Source organism: Bos indicus, chromosome 7, assembly GCF_029378745.1.
Source record: "Bos indicus isolate NIAB-ARS_2022 breed Sahiwal x Tharparkar chromosome 7, NIAB-ARS_B.indTharparkar_mat_pri_1.0, whole genome shotgun sequence".
In the NCBI taxonomy this organism is placed as follows: Eukaryota; Metazoa; Chordata; class Mammalia; order Artiodactyla; family Bovidae; genus Bos; species Bos indicus.
In genome coordinates this window covers 19,093,695-19,111,224 of record NC_091766.1, presented here as the reverse complement: position 1 = coordinate 19,111,224, position 17,530 = coordinate 19,093,695, and the positions used below count along the sequence as shown (strand labels likewise).

Genomic DNA, 17,530 nt, shown 5'->3' with positions numbered 1-17,530 from the left:
CTGCCTTTTATGGAATACAGTCCTCTGGCTGGAGTCAGCGTTTCCTGTCGACTCAGGCACTGACAGCCACTAACAGCCACAGGAAGTACGTAACCAAACTTCCCTGGGTCCCACAAGCCATTGCGATAGCATTGGATGACGGAAGTCGTAGTCCGCGAGCAGCCAGTTTCCATCACAATTGCCTGGGATTGGAACTGCTATTCCCGCTATACATCGTGCACCCACTTCGCCGCGGCTGGCCCGCGGCATTCTGGGAGTTGTAGTTCTACCACCTTACAGTTCTTCTTCTGTCCCACGGAGTGTGCCCGCTCAGAGAACTACATTTCCCTGCACATTTCCATGCTCCAACGGAAACAGGCCGCGGCAGCCATTTTATTCCGCCCCAGAAGCACCTAAGATGGCGGTGGGGGAGACGGTGAAGGTTGCCGCCTGCCCCTCGGGGCGCTAGTCCGCCGTCCCCCGGTCCCGTCGTCCCCCGGCGGCCGGCCCATGGCCTGGCGGAGGCCCAGATCATGGACCTCCACACCGCCGTGTACAATGCCGCCCGCGACGGCAAGCTGCAGCTCCTTCAGAAGCTGCTCAGCGGCCGCAGCCGGGAGGAGCTGGAAGAGCTGACGGGCGAGGTGGCCAGCGGGGGTACGCCGCTGCTCATCGCCGCCCGTTACGGCCACCTGGACGTAGTCGAGTACCTGGTGGACCGGTGCGGCGCGAGTGTGGAGGCGGGCGGCTCGGTGCACTTCGATGGCGAGATCATCGAGGGCGCGCCGCCGCTGTGGGCCGCCTCGGCCGCCGGCCACTTGGACGTGGTGCGGAGCCTGCTGCGCCGCGGGGCCTCGGTGAACCGCACCACGCGTACCAACTCGACGCCCCTGCGCGCCGCCTGCTTCGACGGGCACCTGGAGGTGGTGCGCTATTTGGTGGGCGAGCACCAGGCGGACCTGGAGGTGGCCAACCGGCACGGGCACACGTGCCTCATGATCTCCTGTTACAAGGGCCACCGCGAGATCGCCCGCTACCTGCTGGAGCAGGGCGCCCAGGTGAACCGGCGCAGCGCCAAGGGCAACACAGCCCTGCACGACTGCGCCGAGTCCGGCAGCCTGGAGATTCTGCAGCTGCTGCTCGGCTGCAACGCCCGCATGGAGCGTGATGGCTACGGCATGACACCGTTGCTGGCGGCCAGCGTGACGGGCCACACCAACATCGTGGAGTACCTCATCCAGGAGCAGCCTGCTGGGGACGAGCAGGCGCAGCCCGGGCTGGCCAGGGTGCAGCCCCAGGGCGCCCGCTCGTCCCCCGAGGAACCCCCGAGCGGTGAATCGTACGAGAGCTGCTGCCCCACCAGCAGGGAAGCCGCCGTGGAAGCCTTGGAGCTGCTGGGAGCCACCTACGTGGATAAGAAGCGGGATCTGCTCGGGGCCCTGAAACACTGGAGACGGGCCATGGAGCTGCGGCACCAGGGGGGCGAGTATCTGCCCAAACCGGAGCCCCCGCAACTGGTCCTGGCCTATGACTACTCGAGGGAGGTGAACACCACCGAGGAACTGGAGGCGCTCATCACCGACCCAGATGAGATGCGCATGCAGGCCCTGCTGATCCGAGAGCGCATCCTAGGTCCTTCCCACCCGGACACGTCTTACTACATCCGCTACCGGGGCGCTGTGTACGCCGATTCGGGCAACTTCGAGCGCTGCATCCGCCTTTGGAAGTATGCCCTGGACATGCAGCAAAACAACCTGGAGCCTCTGAGTCCCATGACGGCCAGCAGTTTCCTGTCCTTCGCCGAACTCTTCTCCTACGTGCTCCAGGACCGCTCGGCCAAGGGCAGCCTAGGCACGCCCATCGGCTTCGCAGACCTCATGGGGGTGCTGTGCAAAGGGGTGCGGGAAGTGGAGCGGGCCCTGCAGCTGCCCAAGGAGCCCGGGGACTCGGCACAGTTTACCAAGGCCCTGGCCATCATCCTCCACCTGCTCTACCTGCTGGAGAAGGTGGAGTGTACGCCCGACCAGGAGCACCTGAAACACCAGACAGTCTACCGGCTGCTCAAGTGCGCCCCTCGTGGCAAGAACGGCTTCACCCCTTTGCACATGGCCGTGGATGCAGAGACCACCAACGTGGGCCGCTACCCGGTGGGCAGGTTCCCCTCCCTGCAGGTGGTCAAGGTGCTGCTGGACTGCGGGGCCGACCCAGACAGCCGGGACTTCGACAACAACACCCCACTGCACATCGCAGCACAGAACAACTGCCCGGGCATCATGAACGCCCTGATTGAGGCGGGGGCCCACATGGACGCCACCAACGCCTTCAAGAAGACGGCCTACGAGCTGCTGGACGAGAAGCTGCTGGCCAAGAGCACCATCCAGCCCTTCAACTACGTGACCCTGCAGTGCCTTGCAGCCCGCGCCCTGGACAAGAACAAGATCCCCTACAAGGGCTTCATCCCTGAGGAGCTGGAGGCCTTCATCGAGCTGCACTGACCACACTGACCACAGTGGGAGAGGCGAACCCCAGGAGGGCGGGGCCTGCACCGGTCCCGCCCTCTCTCTGGGAGCACTTCCGGTGGCTAGAAACCTGGGAGAGCGACAAAGGGGAGGGGCTCTCCCGCCTCCATGGCCCCTCTCCCCTCTGCAGGGAGCGGGGATAGGAGTGAGCGAGCTGTCGGTGCTAGAAGCCTTCAGGGTGACACGCTCGGAGAATGGACTTTATTGCAGGAGCCTGCACACCCATCCTTGGCCTGAGAAGACGCTCAACCTCCCACACGCCCCGTTTGCCTGGGTTAAGGAGGGTCTTTCCTTCTGACTCAGAGGCGGATGAGTTGAAGCCATTGCCTTCCTCCCCCACCTAGAAACGCAGGAAGAAGCTGAGAGTTGGTCCGGCCTCTGGATAGACGTAGACCCCCCCCCAGTGCAGGGTTAGGACGGGGGGCCCTGAGGGGAAACTGGGAGACCTGCCTTTTCTAGCACGTTCGCACCTGCTCCCTCCACCCTGCAGTGGGTAAGGGTCTCCACCCGGGGAGGGGCAGCCTGCCCTTTGCGTAGCTTTCGTGGTTTGGTGTTCTGTTTATTTACTAAGCGGGCAGGTTACAGGTGTGTTGCAGGAGTCCTGAAGTTTTGCTGCCATATACTTTTTTTCTTTTTCTAAAATTTTTGGTTTGTCAGACTCGCTAAGTTATTTTCATGCAGCAAGGGTTTTGTCGTGCCCGAGGTGGCCCAGCCGGCAGAGGTGAGCTTTATTGTGTTAAGGAAGGGAGGTGCCAGCCCCACGTATCCGTCCCCAGAGCGAAGGTGACAGTACGTTTCTTTCTGATAGTTCACTCTTAGCCTTTTTTAGGGGCCAGGCTGCTTCTCGCCCAGCAAAACCTAGCATGGTTGGTTTGGGCTTTGGTTTTCACAATTTATGAGTTAAAACCGCAGGCCGCTTCCACGTCACAAGTCACGCCTGACGGCACAGGTGCGTGGCCAGCATCCTGAGTGGCTGTGTCCAGTTTTTAGCTGCTCAGAGACCTGGATGCAGGTGACCCTGAGGCAACGCCAGGTACACTGTTGACCCACTGTGTCAGCTAGATAGACGGTGGGTGTCTCTCGGCCTCCCGTCACTGGGGGCTTCTGGGGAGGGGGATTGTTAGTCCTCCTGCCAGAGAACCCTCCCCAGTGGGATTCTCAGGGCCTGTCCTCCATGGCCCTGGCCGCCAGCAGGAGAGTGTTCTTGGCCTGTTGGGAGAGCGGAAGGGGACTGGAGCCGGTGCCCCTCCTGCAGCCTTGTCACGGGGCAGCTACACTGATGGAAGTCTTCCGCAGCACAGTGGGTCCCCGGATGCCCCGCCCCCAGCGAGGGAACCAGGTCTCTTTGGATTTGCAGTGTTAGTTAGGACGTTCTTTATTTCCAAGACCAGGTTTTGCCTTCCATCAAGGCGGGAACCGCCCTCACTGTCCCTCCTGAAGCCCGGAATAAAAAGAGGAGGAGTGTCAACTGCATGTGCGGTGCTGTTGTTCAACCTTGTGTTAAATGGACGACTTGGGGGGGCGGGCGGAAGGGAGTGCTGAGTGGGTGGGGGAGGAGGGGTCTGCCTGGTGTGGAAGGCCCAGGTAAGGAGCACGGCTCCCATCCCAGTTTATGTCCTGGGGCTTAGTGTCAGAGTTAGTCAGGAAAATGTATTAATGCAGAAAAAACATAAAACCACTGACTTAGTCGTCAACTCTGCTGTGCAGGAGGGTTGCCTCAGAGGAGAGCATGGCATGATTTGACCTTCCGGAAGGTCTAAGGGAACAGGAAGGCCCCCAACTCAGCCCTGCTTCCCTGAGACCATGTGATGGAGCCTATGAACCCTCTGGTCCAAGAGGTCTGTGCATAAACTTGGGTTTCCCGGAGGAAAGTCCCACCCTTTCCTTTTGTCCTGCCATGTTGTTAAATTCTGATTTTCTCTGCACTGGCATCGTCAGTCAACTCCTCGCCCACAGCACCGTCCTGGGAGTCCGATGTTGACTGTTTCCCCAGGGCCTGCCTTGCACCAGGCCGGGTTCAAGCCCCTGTAGAGGAAAGGATTGACCCAGCCATACCTGAGACAGGCATTTCCCCACATCCTCACCTCCCGAGACAACAGGGAGACTGTGCCTTGGGGCCGTCTCACTTTCAGTGGCAAATTGGGCTGGAGGGTTCTCCAACTCCTGATTTCATGGGGACCCAACGACCCTTACCAGCCCACACCACTCAGCAGCCTCCCAGGAGACACCTGCACTGGCAGCATTTACTGAACCCTGACCGGATGATAGGCCCCATTCGTGGGTTTGACAGGACTCACCAAAGAGGGGAACCCATGTGGGCCAGATGCATGCTTTAAAAGCTCACGCCTGAGAATTGTGACTTAAGCCCGAGACTCTCAGAGAAAGCCTTCGTAAAGCTCAGGCAGATTTCCGGTGTGGGTTGACCCAGCAGCTCAGAACTTAGGAATGACGCAGGTCCTCCTGGGTCCTGACATGGCGGCCAGCGGAAGGCCACGTGGCAGCCAACATCGCGACATTCACTGGGACTGGATGGGCCACAGCAGCCCAGGCATGGGTCGTGCTGACAGTCGATTATTGTTTAGCCACCAAGTCATGTCCCACTCTTTTCTGATCCCCTGAACTGTAGCCCACCAGGCTCCTCAAGAACACATGAGTGGGTTGTCATTTCCTTCTCCAGGGGATCTTCCAGATCCAGCAGTCAAATCTGCATTTCCTGCATTGGCAGGTGGATTCTTTACCACTGAGCCACCTGGGAAACCCGGGTCAATTATTATGTGCAAGTTATCAGTGACGAGACAAGCTCAGAGAGGCCAAGTGGTCTGCCCCAGGTCACACAGCCAGGGTGGTGGCCCACCTTGCTGGTAGGCGCAGCAGACAAAGGCTCAGAGTGAGGAGGTTTGCCTGAGCTCACCGGGGGCAAGGCTGAGACCCAAGGTTGAAGGCATTGAAAGTGTGCAGCCCACCCCACCAGGGGGAGCCTCTGCCCCTCTCAGTGTGACCCCTACCCCACTTCTGGCCTCCACACAGGAGTCAGCCTGAAGTTCTGCTCACTGACTCATCTGTTCAGTTAATGCCTGCCTCAGATCTTGCGGAACCCTGGGAGTGTCTGTGCCGGTCCCCACTGAGTGACCCCTGTGGTGAGTGAAAGAACCAATGCCTCTTGCCTCTGGAGATTCCAGTCCTCCTCTAACAACTGGGGAGCAACCCCTGATGGCTCTGCCACACACGGAACCCGCCACCCCCACGGGATTCCAGGACTGTCATCTGAGCAGTGTTTACAGGGAGCAGAGCGTCCCAGCCCGAGGTTAAAGATAGCACAGCTCAGGGGCTCACATCACAGGCCCAAAAGGAGATGATGGGCCAGCCCCCAGGATGGTGGCACTCGGCTGGCACTGCAGGGTGCTGACCCCGTGTCCCTGCAGAAAGGTTGGGGGGTGTGGAGTCCTTTGGGAGATTCAGTTAGGACTGGGTAAAGGTGGGGGTGGGGGGGATCCACCCAGTGGTTGCCACAACAAGTGTTAAGCAAGACCCAGTGCAGATGCGGGCAGCACCATCCGTCCTGGGGGCGGGGGGGATCAGGGGGAGGGAGTGTTCCCTCCTCTGGCCTGAGCATCTGTCTTTCTAGTAGGTTGCAAAAGAGACGGTGATCCTCCACAGTGAACAGGACATTTGAGATCCTCCAGTGCAGCCAACTCCCCCTGACCTGAGTCCTGATGTCTTCTATTAAAAGCCCGTCAAGCAATGGTCTTGCTCGAATGTCACCTCCTCCATGAAGCCCTCCTAGATCATATCAGTAATGTGGCCCCAGACACCCTCTACCCCATCCTCCTGTGTACTTGCCTCTTAATCCTTAAAACGTTAACCCTGTCACCTTTTTCTTTGTTTCCTTGTTTATTCATCATGTCCCTTCCTTAGAATGGCAGCTACTCAAGTTCATCCCATGCTGCATCCATAGCACCTAGAAGAGGGCCTAACTCAGTAGTTCATTAAGCATTTGTTGAATGAATAAATGAGCTCACATGGCTCATTCAAAAAAAAGAACAAGGAGCTCTGTGTGGCTGAATCAGAGTGAGTGAGGAGACTGGACTTCCTTGGTGGTCCAGTGTTTAATACTCTGAGCTTCCACTGCAAGGGATGCAGGTCCAATCCGTTACTGGGGAACTAAGATCCCACAGGCTGTGCGGTGTGACCAAAAAGAAAAGGGGGGAATGCAGGAGGAGCTGGTGGACACAGGCAGATGGTGTAGGGCCTTAAGGCCCTACAGAACAGAGCAATATTTACCCTCAGGGCTGTGGGGAACCAAAGCAGAATTTCACACCAAGGAGAGACATGGCCTGATTTAAGCCTTGAGATCACTGGCTGCAGCTGGAAGAACGGATTGGAGGAGGCGGTGGGATGCAGAGAAATGAACATATTTCAGATCTTTGGAGGAGGGCTGGCAGGACTCGATGAACTGGTTTGGGGAAGAAGAGTCTGAGGTGACTCCTGAGCTTGTTGGCCAGAACCAATAAGTGGATGGATGGTGGGTCCGTTTGATGGGCCGGGGACAAATGGAGCAGAGTTGCTGACTCAGAGTGACTCCAGGGCCTAATGGGAGCTCCACTGGAGCGGCCTTGTTCACCACTGTTTAGTCAGTACTAGGAAAATGTCTGGCAGGTAGTGGGAGTTCAGTCACTACGTGTTGACTGATAAAAGGCTTTTAGCCCCGGGGAAGGCATGTGAGTGAGCTGGTGGGTCGGCAGCTGTGACCCAGCTTCAGTCAAAGAAGAAATCACCAAGAAAACTAGAGAATTCTTTGAGCATTTTGCTGCTGTTGTTGACTTGCTCAGTCGTGTCTGACTCTCTTGGGACCCCATAGCCTGCTAGACTCCTCATACAGCACAAGGTACGCTAATGTGTGCAGTGCAGCTCAAGCAGTGCTTAGAGGGCAACGTGGAGCTTTAAGTGCTTGCGCTAGAAGACAAGAAAAGCAGAATCTGCAAACTGTGGCCCATGGGCCAAATCCAGCCTCATTTTCACAAATTAAGTGTTACTGGCACAGCCACATTCCTGTGCTCACACCTTCCCTGTGGCCACGCTCACGCTGCAGTGGCAGAACTGAGAAGTTATGCTAGAGACGCATCTGGCCCCCAAAGCCTAAAATATGTACTTAATAAATTAATTAATATTAATATAATGTTTAGCCCTTTATAGATAGAAGCATGCCAATGCCTGATCTAAAATCTCACCTTACAAAGCTAGACAATTCAGTGCCAACTAAATCCAAAAAATAGAGTGGAAATCAACAAAATAGAAATGGGCAAATGATAGAGTAAAAACCAATGAAAGCAAAGCTGGTTCTTTAGAAAGTTTAATAAAATGGAATGAAACACAGAAGCTTGCCTGGTGGTCCAGTGGTGAAGACCCTGCTTCTAATGCAGGGGATGTGGGTTCAATCCCTGGTCAGGGAGCTAAGATCTCATATGCCTTGAGGTCAAATACACAAAACATAAAGTAGAAACAATATTGTAACAAATTAAATAAAGACTTTAAAAAGTGACCACATAAAAAAATATTGACTGAAACAGATGGGCTGGTGGGGTGGGGTTCTAGATTCTGCCCTGCGGTTACCACCTTGCAATCAATCCTCCGATATAGTCCAGCTTCCTCACTCAGAATGAATATGTTCACTGGGCAGTGTGGTGTGGTGCCTTAGGACACAGGCCATATTACCTTGGGAATGGCACTTCCTCTCCCTGAGCCTCAGTTTCCTCATCTGTGAAATGGGGTTGGTGGTAGCAGCTGCCTACCAGCATTGCAGTGCAGTGGGTTCAGTCACCCAGTTGTGTCCAACTCTGCAACACCAGGGATTGTAGCCCACCAGTCTCTTCTGTTCATGGAATTTTCCAGGCAACAATACTGGAGTGGGCATGAAGAATTAAATGAGTTTATCCAAGAAACCCTGGCACACAGGAAAGTGCTCAGCGAAGCTGTCATAGGTGCCTACTGCCTGCACACTCATTTATACATAACAATCACAGGTGACCTGTAAAAAAACTTTAGTAATTATACATTTATTTGAATGTGTTTTGGGGAACAAAGTATGGCTAGGCCCTCTATTTCCAATATGTGAATTCATAGATGTTAATACTCGAAAAGTTCAAAATAAAGACAAGTTCATATTTTTTAACAATCTTTTTCTGAGATAAAACCTTATCATTTTATTTATTTAAAATCTTAAGATGATTCTTTTAAGGGTTTGGGGTGTTTTGTGTTTTTTTTTGCATTTAAAATATATATATATATATATATATTTTTTTTTTTAATTTATTTTTGACTGCACCACGAGGCATGTGGGATCTTAGTTTCCCCGCCAAGGATCCATCCCACCTCCCCTGCATTGGAAATGTGGAGGCTTAACTACTGGACCAACAGGGAAGTCCCAAGTTTTACCACTTTAAATGTACAGTTAGTGGCTTTAGTATAACCTTAAGGATGCCACCATCAGCCCTATCTAATTCCAGGAAGAAAAAAAAAGTTGGTTTTTAAATCTGTTTAAAGAAAAATATTAAACGACTCAAGGAATAGAAATTAAGTAAGAAGGCAGATGGCCAGCAGCAATGCTGAGGAGGGTAGACAGGTAAGCAAAGCCTGCGAATCCCGGGGAGGCTTTGAGAGGGCGTGATGGCCCAGACTGACAGAAGGGGCCTCTAAGAAACACCAGGGATGCGAATGTGTGCAGCACCCGCTGAGGGGTCAGGGGGAACCCCAGGGAGCCTCGGGTAAAAATAAGAGATGGGGCTAGGGCCCTCTGAGAGGTCAGGCCGTTCCTTTTCTCAGGAAGAGGACCATTTTTAAAAAAAAACTTCCTTTGGAAATTGGAAACCCTGGGCTCCTTCCAGGGCTATAAAAAGGCGGTGTGTTCACTGACCAGGTTAAAAATAAAAGATCCCCACCCAGGGGCATTTGGGGTTGGGAGGAGACACTGTGTAGCAAGGCAGGGTAGGTCTTGCTGTGTGACCTAAGGCAGGTGTCTGCCCTCTCTGGCCTCTGGTCTCCAACAGCATTAGACTGAACGATTTCCAAACATCCAGTGAATGGGCATGTTTATACAGCTGCTGATCTTATTTACAGAGGTTGTTAACAGGGAGAGTGGCCTTTGGCATGGCCTGGAAGCTGGCACTCTCTGGCGGTTCTGACTCCCTCCCTGCCTGGTTTCTTTTAGGAAGAAGCCCTTTCCCAGCCACCGGGAAGGAGAGGCAGGAGCTGTTGTTCAAGGGTGCCCCCTAGTGTAAGTGAATGCTCATCGCAGCATCTTGTTAGTCACTAAGTCCTGTCGGACTCTGCAACCCCATGGACTGCAGTGTGCCAGGGTTCCCTGTCTTTCCCTACCTCCTGGAGTTTGCTCAAACTCATGTCCATTGAGTCAGTGACTCTGGATCCCCACAAATAAAGGAACCATCCTGTTCTCCCCTCTGTCCCCCCCTCCCCTCCCCCCCCCCCCCAGCACGGCTGGACACAGTTCTGTACCAGGTTGGACCACACTGGCTCTGCCCTCCCCTTCCCAAGCCCCATGCTCCTTCCCACCACAGGGCCTTATGCTGGGCTCTGCCCCTTACCTAGAACACCCTTTCTCCCTGGAATGAGCCCCTCCAGGAAGCCTCCCACAGCCACTCTTATCCCTGTTTCCCCTTCCACCATGTCCCACCACACCCAGGACCATCTTGGTTGTAACCACTTACTCTAATATCTATCTCCCCCACAGATGTGTGAGCAGAAACAGGGTCTGCTTTAATCAACAGTGTGTCTGAAACAGTCCCTGGCATACAGTCGGTGCCAATACACACTGTTCAGTAAATACATTGTATTGTGTATTGAACAGTGTTCAATACACACTGTTCACTCACTGGCAGGCAAGAAGGGAACATAGTATCAAGAGTCTGTTTTGCACAGCAAGGGAAACCATAAACAAAAGGAAAAGAAGACAACCTAAGACTACCAGAAAATATTTGCAAATGATGCAACTGACAAGGGCTTCATTTCCAAAACATACAGTTATACAACTCAATAACAAAAACAAACAACCCAATCTAAAAATGGGCAGAAGACCTAAATAGACATTTCTCCAAGGAAGACATACAGATGGAAAATAGGCACCTAAAAGATGGTCAATATCATTGATCATAAGAGAAATGAAGATCAAAAACTAAAATTATGTACCACCTCACACTGGTCAGAATGGCCATCGTTAAAAATGCTCTCCAAATGCTGGAGAGGATGTGGAGAAAAGAGAACCCTCTTATACCTTTGGTGGGGATGTACAATTGGTGCAGCCACTATGGAGAACAGTATGGAGGTTCCTTAAAAAAAATAAAAATAGAACAACCTGCAACTCCCCTAAGTGAAGTCCCTCAGTCGTGTCCGACTCTTTGCGACCCCGTGGACTGTAGCCCACCAGGCTCCTCCATCCACGGGATTCTCCAGGCAAGAATACTGGAGTGGGTTGCCATTTCCTTCTCCAGGGAATCTTCCTGACCCAGGGATCGAACCCATGTCTCCCGCATTGCGGGCAGACGCTTTAACCTCTCAGCCACCAGGGAAGCAACTGCACTAGTGGGCATATATATGAAGAAAGCTCTAATTTGAAAAGATACATGTACCTGTATGTTCATAGCAACACTATTTACAATAGCCATGACACAGAAGCAATCTGAGTAGCCATCAACAGATAAATGGATGAAGAAGCAGCAGTACCTGTATACAATGGGATACTGCTGCTGCTAAGTCGCTTCAGTCGTGTCCGACTCTGTGCGACCTCATAGACAGCAGTATTCTGTATTAAACCATAACAGAAAATAATATGAAAATATATACATATGTATAACTGAATCACCTTGCTGTAAACCAGAAAAAGAGATTGTTTTCAAGACAAAAACAGACTTAAGCAGTAATGCAAATTCAGGCAGACCTCAGAGGCGCTGTAAGTTTGGGTCCAGACCATGGCAATAAAGTGAATATCGTAATAAATCAAGTCACACAAATTTTGAGGTTTCCCAGTGCATGTGTGTGTGTGTGCACGCTCAGTCGTTTAGTCGTGTCCGACTCTGCAACCCCGTGGACCAGGCTGCTCTGTCCACGGGATTTCCCAGGCAAGAATACTGGAGTGGGCTGCCATTCCCTTCTCCAGTTCCCAGTGTATATAAGTTATATTTACACTAAGACTGTATTCTGTTAAATGTGCAGGACTTCCCTGGTGGTCCAGTGGTGAAGAATCGGCCTGCCAATGGAGACACAAGTTCTATCCCTGGTCTGGGAAGATCCCACAGATGCCTCAGAAGCAGCTAAGCCTGTGTGCCACCACTATTGAGCTTGTGCTCTAGAGCCCGGGATCTGCAACTACGGAGCCCACCGGCTGCAATTACTGAAGCCCAGGTGCCCTAGAACCCGCGCTCTGCAACAAGAGAAGCCACCGCCACGAGAAGCCTGTGCGCTGCAACGAAGAGTCATCCCTGCCCGCCACAATGAAGACCCAGCACAGCCCAAAATAAACATAAATAAATAAAAATAAAAGTGTGCAGCAGTTCTCTCGTTTAGCGTAGCTGCCTTCCTGAATGACCTGAGCCAGATTTTCTGGAGGACTTGCAGCAGCTACTACACCAGCGCTCACTCCTTCCCCTTGCGCTGTTCTGCTATGAAGACGGCCTCTTTCCTTCAACCTCATGAACCCCCTTCTGCGGGCCTCACACTTTTCTCCTGTAGTCTCCTCACCTCTCTCTGCCGTCACAGAACTGAAGAGGGCTAGGGCCGGGGTCTGGATGAGGCTTTGGCTTACAGGAAGGAATGCTGTGGCTGGTTTGATCTCCTATCCCGACCACAGAAACTTTCTCCCTATCAGCAGTGAGGCTATTTCATTCTGTTATCATTCGTGCATTCACTGGAGTAGCACTTGATTTCCTTCAAAGCCTTTTCCTTTCTTTGCATTCACAACTTGGCTAATTATTTGTAGCAAGAGGCCCAGCGATCGGCCGCTCTCTGCTTTTGGCATGCCTTCCTTATGAAGCTTCATCTCTAGCTTCTGATTTACAGAGATGTGTGATTCTTCCTTTCCATAGAACATGTAGAGGCCATTGTGGGGTTGTTCACTGACCTAATTTCAATATTCTTGTGTCTCAGGGGATAAGGGGGCCCAAGGAGAGGGGAAGAGAGGGGGAATGAGCTAGCGGGTGCGGCAATCAGAACACACACACACGCACAGTGGGGACTTCCCTGGCAGTCAAATGATTAAGACTTTGCCTTCCAATGCAGGGACTGTAGGTTTGATCCCTGGTCAGGCAGTCTAAAAAATAAAACATAAGACAGAAGTGATATTGTAATAAATTCAATAAAGACTTTAAAAGTGATCCACATCAAAAAAATTTTTTTAAAACACATATATATTTATTAAGTTCACAGTCTTATATGGCATCCCCAAAATTACAATAGTCAAAGAGCACTGATCACAGCTCATTGTGACAAATACAATCATGATGAAAAAGTCTGAAATTCTGTGTGAATTACCAAAACGTGGCACCGAGACACAAAGGGAGCAGAGGCTGTTGGGAAAATGGTGCTGATCGACTTGCTTGTCGCAGAGTTGCCACAGACCTTCAATTTGTTTAAAAAAAAAATGCAATATTTGTGGAGGGCAATAAAGTGAAACAGGATACAACAAGGTATGTTTGTTCACTTATTGACAGCCTACTGTGTACCAGGTACAGTGAAGTCAGACAAACGTTGTGCCCTCCGAAAGAAGACCAATAACAATGTGTGTGATGACTAGGTAACTTCTATTTGTCCCAAAGTGCTCAGAGTTATGGAAAAAGAAGGCATAGTCAGGGGGGGTGGTGGGTGCCATTGAAGATGAATTTTAAATGGGGGGACCTCATAGAAGCCTCTATTGAGAGAGTGACATTTGAGCAAAGATCTGGAGAAGGTGAGAGAAGGAGCTGTGGCAGAGTGTGAAGGGAGGACACTGGGCAGTGAGCAGAGCATATGCAAAGGCCCTGGGGCAGGACTGTGCCTAGTGTGTTAGAGGAACTAGCAAGGAAGTCTGTATGGCTGGAGTCAAGTGGGCGAGGGGGAGACAGGGAGGAGCGGAGGGCACGGAGGAAATGCACAGGCCGTTCAGGTAGGACTTGGAGGTTTACCCCCAGGGAGGTGAGACCCTGGAGGGCTAAGGGCAGAGGAGGGGCAGGGCCTGCCTTCTTGTGGATGCTGCAGGGAGGGCAGACTGGCAGTGAGCCTGGGAGTCTAGGGACCAGGATGCAGGTGACGGCGCTGGTCCAAGTGGGAGCAGAAGGGGGAGAGAAGTGGGTGGGCTCTGGACAGTTTTTTGAAAGCAGAAGCAGAAACCTTGACTGACAGGTTAGTCGAGGGTGCCTGCCATCTTCTAGCTGAGCAACTCCCAGGACAGAGCTTCCATCCACAAAGAAGAGACGTAGGGGGAACAGGTTAGGGAGGCTGGTCAGACACAGAGTGGCCATGCTGAGTGTGAGATGCCCCCCATGAACCCCCAGCGCCTGGAGACGTCGAGGCATCTGGAACCTGGAGCTCAAGGAAGGTCCAAGCTGGAGACAGGGCTGAGTGTACAGTTGAGGCCACTGAGGAGGGGAGAGACCCCAGGGAGTCCAGGAGAGTGGGGAGGGATGGCGTGGGGCGTGAAGGGGGTGAGAGAATATGGGCACTGAAGCCATGTGAAGACGGAGGTTTTGGAGGCCAACAGGCACGTAGACACTTCAGACAAGGGGAGGAGGACAGAGAAGTGATCCCTGGACTTCACAACTCAGTACTAATGATCTAAACCAGGGCGGTTTCTGCAACCTTGGGAGGAAGGCAGGCTGATTCCAGAGCAAGCACTTCAGGAAAGACCCCACCCTGGCCCCTCTCAGGGTGGAGCCCCCTTTCTAGAAGGCCCTCTATTTGCATGGGCAGAAGAGTGGGGCAGGGGGTGGCTACACAGCCTCCAGAAACTTCCTCCTTCTGACTCCACTAGACTTTCATTTTCCGGAGCGAGTGCCTGTCTGGCCTGGTTGTGGGTCAGGGCAACCAGCATCAAGACCTCTGGCAAAGGCCCAGGACAGAGCCAGACCTGAGCAGGAAGCAGATGCTTCTAGAAGAAACAAGACACTGGTTGCCTCATCACGGGCCATCTGCAGACCTCCACACCAGCACCCTGGTGGACAACTCTGCCCAGGCATGTGTTTGTTCATTACCTCACCTGAGGCGAGAGCCTGGACACTCCATGGCCATCACTGGGTGGCGATGGTGCAACCAGACAATAAAAAATAAAAGTGTGATTTCTCATATTTTTGTCCCACCCTGCAATGGATTGCCTGATCAACCCCAAGGCACCCCACTGCTCTAGCTATCCAGCTTCCAACAGTGTTTCTCATACGGGTTATGAAGGGGATTTGGGGGGAAGAATACTATGCAGCCATGAAAAAGAATAAGAACTTACAAACAGAGCTAGCCCATGCTCCTGATAATAGGGGTGGCCTAAGAATGCATGTTTGTGCTCTGCTGAGTGAAAGAAGTCAGACGCCAAAGACCACATACTGTGTGATACCATTGATATGAAACGTCCAGAGACAGAAAGCAGATTCATGGTTGCCAGGGTCTGAGGAGGCGGCTGCCAAGTGACTGCTATTGGGGATGTGGCTTCTTTAAGGAGTGATGAGAACATTCTGGAATTGGTGATGACTTTGCAATATATTGATTATATGAAAAAATTAAAAAAACTCCCACCCCCCCTTTTTTTTTTGCAGGAGAAGGGGGCTGTACTGGGTCTTTGCTCCTGCAAAAGAGCTTTTTCTAGTTATGGCTAGCAGGGCCTACTCTCCAGTTGCAGCGCTCAGGTTTCTGATTGCAGTGACTTCTCTTGTTTCCAAGCACAGGCTCTAGAGCACTTGGGCTCAGTAGTTGTGGCTGGGAGTAGTTGTGGCTCTACAGCATATGGAATCTTCCCGGACTAGGGATCAAACCAGTGTCTCTTGCATTGCAAGGTGGATTCTTAGCTACTGGACCACCAGGGAAGCCCCTCCTCTGTTTTCCCTTCAAGGCTGTTTGGTCTAGAGGAAGCACCCTCAGGCCCCTGGAGCCATGTGAGGTAAGCTGGTCTCTGAGCTGGAGGTGGCCACCAGGGGGCGCTGGGGCAGCAGGAATTGTGGCCTCCTGTGAAGTTGACCTTCCCTACAGGATCTCCCCTCCAGGCCTTTGCCAGTGCTGTGCCCACCCCCAGGGACACTTTTGCCCACCAATGGTTCATTCTGACATAAGCCTCTGGTGTCAGCTGACTTCCTCCTTCCAGAAGGTCCTCTTAATTCCCCCCAGGCTGGTCAAGGATCCCCTTTGAGCCCCCTACACTTTATCACAGTCCTGACCACCCTGTAACTCTGTCTCTGAAACTTCTCCATGACCCCTGGAAGGACAGAACAGAGGTGTCTCAGGTCACCTAAGGGGGTGACCACTCAGTCATCCCTACATCAAAGGGCCTGCACATTGTAGGAGCTCAGTAAATGTTGGTTGGCTAAATGGATGGAAGAATCCACATCCTCTCCACTTACTGCCCAGTAAGCTCCATGGGGGCAGGGACCAGGCCTGTGACCACAGCGCTCAGCAGGGTCTGCCCACAGTACGTGCTCACTAACTGTCTGTCAAAAGGATTCACTTTACTGAATAGTTATTGTGTGCCACGGTCTGTGGTGGGTTCTGAAAATGCTGCAGTGAGCAAGACAGATCAGCCTCAAGCTCCCTCAAGGTGGGCAGGCTGTAGTGGAGAAGCCAGAAATTAGCAAGTAATGAACAGGAATATTTCAAAGAATTTTTTAAAATCAAGGCCATAAATTCACAAGCTGCTAAAATCCAGTAGAGAGACACCTGGCTCCTTATCCTGCCCCAAAAGACTGCTTGTGAGCTGTATGACCTTAGATAAATGACACCACCCCTCCTGACCTCAGTTTTCTCATCTGTAAACTGGGAACACTGTTTCTAGCTCCCATGGCCATTGAGAGAATGAAGTGAGTGCAGGCATGCAAGCTCGGTCACTCAGTCGTGTCCAATTCTTTGCCACCCCATGGACCTAGCCTGCCAGGTCCTCTGTCCATGGAATTTTCCAGGTAAGAATACTGGAGCAGGTTGCCATTTCCTCCTCTAGGGGATCTTCCCGACCCAGAGATCAAACTCATGTCTCCTGCATTGGCAGGCAGATTCTATACCACTGAGCCACTTGGGATGCCATGCACTACGTGAAGCCCTCAGCTCAGGGCTTTCAAAATGATCATTTTTAAATACATTGGGTTGATGCAGTGATATACCTACCAGAGTTCCAGACCGAAGCTTCCCGGGTCCATGGCACAGGTGAGAAAGATGCGGCCCAGAAAAGGGCTGTGACTTGTGACTCACATTTCAGGGACGAAATAAAAGCTCACGTTCTGAATGCGTCCACTTCTCCTCCCTCTTCTGCCTCCACCGGGGTCTAGCCTCCAGCCTCACTGGCCTGGACTCAGAGCTTCTGCCTCGCTCCCACGTCTGCCCTCCCTGCAGCAGCCATCAGAGGGCGCATGTGAGCACCTAAGTCAGACTCCGCCCCTCTTTTGCCCATAGCCCTCCAGGGCTCACAACTCCCTGAGAGCAAAAACCTAAGTCCTCCTGCAGCCCACAAAGCCCTGCACGACCTGCCTGTCCCCTCTCTCCCGGACCTCCTCCCTCTATCCCCCTCACCTACTCTGTCTGTCTTTGCTGTTCACGCAACAGTATATGCGGTCCTGCCCCAGGGTCTTTGCACAGCCTGTATCCTCTGCCCAGAAGATCACCTTCCTTTCCAAGTTCTTCCCATGATGACCAGCTCTTTTTCTTTCTCTAGATATTGGCTGTAATACAACCTCCTCAGAGAAGCCCTTCCTGGCTATCTGGGCCAAAGTTCTTGCTCGTGAGGCACTACCATTAGGTGCCCTGTTTATTTCCTCTAAGTCTCCTCACTGAAACTACCTCACTTCCTCATTTGATGACTCATTCCC

The 17,530-nt window shown here is 52.6% G+C and overlaps 1 protein-coding gene across 1 annotated transcript; it reads left to right on the top strand.

The window, feature by feature from the left end:
- The first annotated feature begins 369 nt into the window (after nt 1-369).
- On the top strand, nt 370-3,971 carry FEM1A (fem-1 homolog A). Its single transcript, XM_019964416.2, has one exon. The coding sequence runs from the start codon at nt 513-515 to the stop codon at nt 2,472-2,474; it is 1,962 nt and encodes a 653-aa protein (XP_019819975.2). The 5' UTR covers nt 370-512; the 3' UTR covers nt 2,475-3,971.
- The last annotated feature ends 13,559 nt before the right edge of the window (nt 3,972-17,530 follow it).

Coding starts and splice junctions, on each gene's coding strand:
- FEM1A (XM_019964416.2), top strand. CDS start 513: ATGGACCTCCACACCGCCGTGTACAATGCCGCCCGCGACGGCAAGCTG.